The sequence below is a fragment of the Microtus ochrogaster genome, unplaced genomic scaffold (assembly GCF_000317375.1).
Source record: "Microtus ochrogaster isolate Prairie Vole_2 unplaced genomic scaffold, MicOch1.0 UNK1, whole genome shotgun sequence".
Lineage (NCBI taxonomy): Eukaryota > Metazoa > Chordata > Mammalia > Rodentia > Cricetidae > Microtus > Microtus ochrogaster.
This window is the reverse complement of record NW_004949099.1, coordinates 36,550,991-36,556,690: the sequence shown is the minus strand read 5'-3', so window position 1 is coordinate 36,556,690 and position 5,700 is coordinate 36,550,991. Positions and strand designations below refer to the sequence as shown.

General features: G+C 47.5%; 1 protein-coding gene across 1 annotated transcript; it reads right to left on the bottom strand.

The window, feature by feature from the left end:
* Positions 1-2,428: 2,428 nt before the first annotated feature.
* Positions 2,429-5,458, bottom strand: Dppa3 (developmental pluripotency associated 3). The gene is made up of 4 exons (XM_013352900.1): positions 5,371-5,458; positions 3,348-3,622; positions 2,699-2,734; positions 2,429-2,521 (listed from the first exon to the last, which is right to left on the bottom strand). The coding sequence occupies exons 1-4, from the start codon at positions 5,456-5,458 to the stop codon at positions 2,429-2,431; spliced, it is 492 nt and encodes a 163-aa protein (XP_013208354.1).
* Between the last annotated feature and the right edge of the window lie 242 nt (positions 5,459-5,700).

Below are 5,700 nucleotides of genomic sequence, written 5' to 3'. Positions count from 1 at the left end.
AAAAACTGCTCCTTAGCCATCATCAACATGGCCTGCCTTTGTGTACGGTGTTCTGCCTGCATGTCTGCCTGAACCACTTGCGAGCCTGGTTTTGACAACACACACACATACAAGTTGAGTCTTTTACACTCCCTCCTGTGACACTGTTGACTGTATTGGGCTCTGATATGCCATTTCTGTGTGCAGTAGCTTCCCTACCTACAAGGGATAGTCCAGCCCCCAGCGGATGCATGGAAACATCGACTCTTACACTGTTCACTCCTAGGCTTACGTACGTACCTATTATAGCTCATTTAGGCACAGCAGTAAGACACTGTTAAATAGAGCAATCTTCCCAGTAACTCATCTCTACAGTACTCCGGAACTGTAATCCCAATTAGACACAGGGGAAGATCAGAAGTTCAAGGTCAATTTAGGAAATGCACTTCTGGGTGCTGCAAGGGTTATCAACTAATGGTCAGGGATGAAATCCATCCTCTTTGTAATGCTCCTCTGAAATAGGAGTAAGTTCTGGGCTGAGCTGGCTGGTGGGCCAAGGGGTTGAGCTAACCAAGCCTGCTACCCTGACAGGGTCCGGGAAACAACTCCAGCAGGATGTCCTCCACCTCCTGTCTGAAGTTGCAGAACATTACCCAGGGGTCACTAGTGCAGCCTTCTCCTGGACTTTTGCCCCCGAGCGTCTTATCCACCTGGCTGCTCATCTACAAGCTTTGCAACATCCTTAAGAAATCTGCTCCAGCAACCAGCTCTCCTCCAGAGGAGGGGTTGTGAGATTGTGACGCACAGCTGCTCAGCTGGGTGCTCAGGTCACGACCCTGGGCTTGTAACATCTGAAGTGGTGGCTTCAACCCGAAGACAGAGCTAATCTCTAAGAGTTTATAATCAAGATACCTAGCCGGCCTTAGCTATAAGACTCACCTGGATCTTTAAAGAGAGATCTTATATACATATCATATTGCCTAGCAAGTTCCTGGGGCCCTCTTCCTAGTTCCTTTCTTGACAAAGCATGAAAATACTATGCTCTGGTTGTCATCTAGCGACAGTCACAATACAATGCCACATACTTGTACCTGAGAATTTATTGGTAAACAAGGAAGTGGTGGTGAATGCCTTTAATCTCAGCAGAGGCAGGTGATCTGTGAGTTCAAGGCCAGTCTGGTCTACTGAGCAAGTTCCAAGACAGTCAGGGCTACACAGAGAAACCCTTGTCTTGAAAAAATGTTATCGATAAGGTGTTTTTTGCAGATCTGCCACATTACTGTGTTAGAAAACTTGGACTAGAGGCAAGACCAGTAGTTAAAGATGAGCTAGTTCTCCTGGAGACCCTATCTTAATAAGTAGGGTTGGTAGTACACTTCTAATCCCCAAGACCCTAGATATATCAGGAAAGATTTCTATTCAGTTTGCTCCCCACCTTCTCTTCCCTGTCTACAGAATGAGTGCCAGCCAGGGCTGAATATTAAGACAGGTCTCAAACCTCTCAGGTTGCCAATATTCCTGTAACACGAGTTTGATCCCCAGAATTCACAAGGAGAAAACTGACCCCTGACAATTGTCACCATGAAACATAAACACACACACACACACACATAAAACAAGGGGCCATCTAGAGGACTCAGTGGGAATAGGTGCTTGCCGCCAAGAAGCCTGGTGACCTGACAACCTGAGATTAATACCAAGTATGAAAAATACTGACCAGTTATTCTGACCTCTACACGCACTGTGGAATGTACATGCCCACACATACATCCAGTAAATGAATACATGAAAAATGAACTCCAAGCCGGGCGGTGGTGGTGCACGCCTTTAATCCCAGCACTTGGGAGGCAGAGGCAGGCGGATCTCTGTGAGTTCGAGACCAGCCTAGTCTTACAGAGCTAGTAGAGCTAGTTCCAGGACAGGCTCCAAAGCCACAGAGAAACCCTGTCTCGAAAAACCAAAAAAAAAAAAGAAAAAAAAAGAAAAATGAACTCCAACGTAAGCTCTAATGATCTACTTTAATTTGTTCGCTATACTTATTAATTACTAAAAATTAAGATAACAAGATTGCCTTTATTACAGATTTCTGTGAACAAGAAAACCCAAAGATCTATTCCAATTATTACCTTCTAAACCACAACACCCCCAAATTCTATTGATATTCTTTCAAGTTATTGAACTTAACCCCAGACTTGAGTTAAGCCGAGACTCACTCTTGATTCTTTAGGTCAAATTAAATTCATTCACATGCATTCAAACTTCCATTCTATAATATCGTGTAATGGTAACAAGTGTGGAAAGGTCACCCAGCACCAGGAAAAAGAATAAAACTATCACAGAGCCCACTATTGCAGTTTAATCTTAAAAACAACAGCAAACCCTTTCACATCGGCTGCATGGCCTTATCAGCCGTAAGGGTAGCACACAACTTAGTTCTGAATTGATGGTCCTATTTTTTTCCAATTTTTGCATTCTCAGAAGGGTCCCAGCCATTGTACAGGCAGAAAGTGCAGATGCATTTGAATGGTTGTGCTTTGTTAAACTGGAAGAAATAATGCAATAGGTTAATCAGGATATTGCAACCCAAAGAAATATAAATCCTTAACTGTTTAAGTACCCTAGGGTTGATCACCCCCACACACACACCTTTTCCAAACCAAACAATAAAACAGGCACCCAACCCACCAACATGTACTAGCAAGAAAAAGTTAGTTACCACATTTCCATCACTGCAGCTGTTTAGTTTCTTTTCAATCTTCATGGGAAAAACAAAACCAAAATTACTTAATTTTATCAAGACAAAGTAAAAACATCTACTCTGTGAGACCCTGCTCCTGGCAGCACTGTTTTTTTGTTTGTTTGTTTGTTTTGGTTTTTCGAGACAGGGTTTCTCTGTGGTTTTGGAGCCTGTCCTGGAACTAGCTCTTGTAGACCAGGCTGGTCTCCAACTCACAGAGATCCGCCTGCCTCTGCCTCCCAAGTGCTGGGATTAAAGGCCTGCGTGCCACCACCGCCCGGCCCTGGCAGCACTGTTAAACAGAAGGACCACCCCCAAGTTTTTGGTCTTCACCACAACAGGCCAGCTATGTGGCTCTAAGATCCAGTCTAAGATCTTAGACTGGCAAGGTAGCCCCAAACCCTGTCATCCCAGCACTGGAGGAGGATGAGGGGCAAGTTTGTAGATTGAATTAATTGGAGGCCAGCCTGGGCTACAGTGAGACTCCAGTGACTTAACTGCAGATAGCTCAGGCTGGCCTGAGGCTGTGTAGTCACTACCTCGTCTCTAAGTCTAGACTGATGTGGGAATTCAGGTGTCACTCCCCAGAGGTTACCATTGCTAATAGCTCTAGTCCACAAATGCAACTCACCCGCATAAATCGCTTCATCTTGGCGACAGGATTGTTTTGCACAGACAGCAGCGTGCGGACTCTTCTCTTGGGAAAGGCACTTTGGACCTCCCTCAAGATCTTCTCACTTTTGTTCTCGACATTTCTCATCTTCATTGCACGGTGGAGGATGCGGACGCGGCTGCGGCGGCTGCGCTGAAGTTTAAGTCCTGCCAGGGAAGCAGGAGGCTTCTTGGCACTGGGGTCGATGGTCAGCTTTCTCATGTCCTTTTCTAAGTTGTCTGGCTGGGAGATTCCTACAGCAGAAGGTGAAGAGTCGTCAGGGCGAGGGGCCCGGACAGAGCAGACACTCACTCTGCTCAAGGCGCCAACCAGAAGTACTTCATGCGGTCATAAACCCCAAGCAGATAGATACCCCAGCGTTTGTGTAGCGATCACTGACTTCTTACCACTGCTGTTCCATATACGACCTTGTTCCAGGGGCCCAACTGTCCGTTTCTAGGTGCAGAAGTTCTGAGACCTGCGTTCAAGGGCAGGAACTCACACTCCAGAGACTCTGCACCATAAGCCAATTATGGGAATGTGGCTTGGCCCTCCAGGCTTGCCCAGATGGGGCTCTGGAACTCTTCCAAGAGCTGGCTAACTTTCCACCTAAATCTAGTTTGAGTTGTCCCATGCTTCCTGTCGGCCTCTGTGGAAAGGGGATTGTGGCCAAGGCAATCCTGTTCCTCCCATCCAAATCATTCACACCCAGAGGACACACTCGCCACAAGTGCCATCGAGTTTGAGTCACGCCATAGTAGCTCACCTCATTTCCAGGTTTGGGTCAGACAGGATTATTGACAGAATTTGGGTATAACCTGGCCTACACACAGGGAGTTTTAGGCCAGTAGGGGCAACAGTTTCAGAAAATAAAGCTTCTAAACATACAGGTACCACAGGAGGCCACATGTTAACTGTCAGGTAGGGCAGGCACATCCAGGGCAAACATTTCTTTTCCTCTCAGCTCGGGTGTAGAAGGATCTAGAAGAGCAAGGAAGGGCCCCTTCCGAACCATGATCATAGCCTGAGGGCCTGATGGCAAACCTGGAGGTCTTCAGGCGCAGGAGCTACACCTGCAGCCAGCCGCCCCTCCCACCATTACCAGCACGGAACATTTGGCTCAGCCATCCTGGGCTATTTCCCCTCTTTAAGCCATTCACCAGAAATGGAAATTTAGCTGAAAAGCCGCTCCCAGAAAATGGTTGTGAATAAGAAAAAGTTCAGGTTCAAGTAAAATTTTAGATTCCTGTGTAGCTGGGCTGTAGCACACGCCTTTAGTCCCTGCGCGCACGAGGCAGAGGCAGGCGGGTCTGAGTTGAGGCCAGCCTGGTCTACAGAGTTAGTTCTGGGACCCCCAGGGCTACGGAGGAACCCAATCTCGAAAACCAAAAGATCCCTGTGTTTAAAATATAAGCCTGCAGCAGAGCCGTGTTTAGTCCTAGCGCACTCTAGGGGCCGAGACTGGCGCAGGAGGATCCAGTTTGAGGCCAGGTTAGGCTACAAAAAAGATCCAGGACTGGGCTGTAGATGGCTCGGCAGGTAGGAACACTGGCTGCGCTACCAGAGGACCCAGGTTCAATTCTCTGCGCCCACATGGCAGACATACATAAAACCAAAAAACATCGATGCACTTAAGAGTAAAAAATATTTAAAAGAGTTCCAGGGTATATACCCAGTACAACAATAGTGAGACCCTGTCTCAACTAAGCAAAAAGGATTTCTGTGCTGAAAAATAGCGGCAACAAAAGAAAACACGGAAACCTGCCCACACCTTTGGTTTACATCGGGAGTTATAGGCCAGCCAGAGCTACACAGAGACCCTGCGTCTCCCACCGCAGGGTCCAGTAACCCATACTGGCTATTAATTTGCCTGCAGCTCCTGGTCCCCCATCTACAAGTGCTGGGGCCCCAGGTACTAGCCGCCTGCCCACCTTGGAAGATGAGAAAGGGTGGTTGGCACCTACTGACTTCCTCAAACCCCGGGGCCAAAAGGCTGGCCTACCCGAATCATCCGAGGAGTCTGGTTCATCCGTCTGAGAAGATTCCGAGTCCACGAGTGAGTCGACCACCTCCTCTGATGGCTTCTCCATGGCGACGAGCAGAAGCCTTGAAAGTTAGCTCCAAATAAAACTGGTTAGTTTTGGAGAAGACTCAGACCAGCAGAGGCGAAGTGAGCCCGTGGTGAGGTCTGGGTTCCTTTTAAACCTCAAATAAACCAACCCTCCAGGCTAGTTTAATGCTAATGAGCAGTGATTAACGGATCCGCTTGAGTTAAAGGCGAATGCTGTCGGATAAACTCTTCCTCTGATCTGCCCGAAACACTAACCCTCTA

What these genes read in the sequence shown, in the direction of transcription:
- Dppa3 (XM_013352900.1), bottom strand. Translation starts at nt 5,458, where the DNA reads ATGGAGAAGCCATCAGAGGAGGTGGTCGACTCACTCGTGGACTCGGAA. An exon ending in AGATGAAGCGATTTATGCGG is followed by an intron (nt 2,735 to 3,347) that starts GTGAGTTGCATT and finishes TTTCCCATGAAG; the next exon opens with ATTGAAAAGAAACTAAACAG. An exon ending in ACAGCTGCAGTGATGGAAAT is followed by an intron (nt 2,522 to 2,698) that starts GTGGTAACTAAC and finishes TATTTCTTCCAG; the next exon opens with TTTAACAAAGCACAACCATT.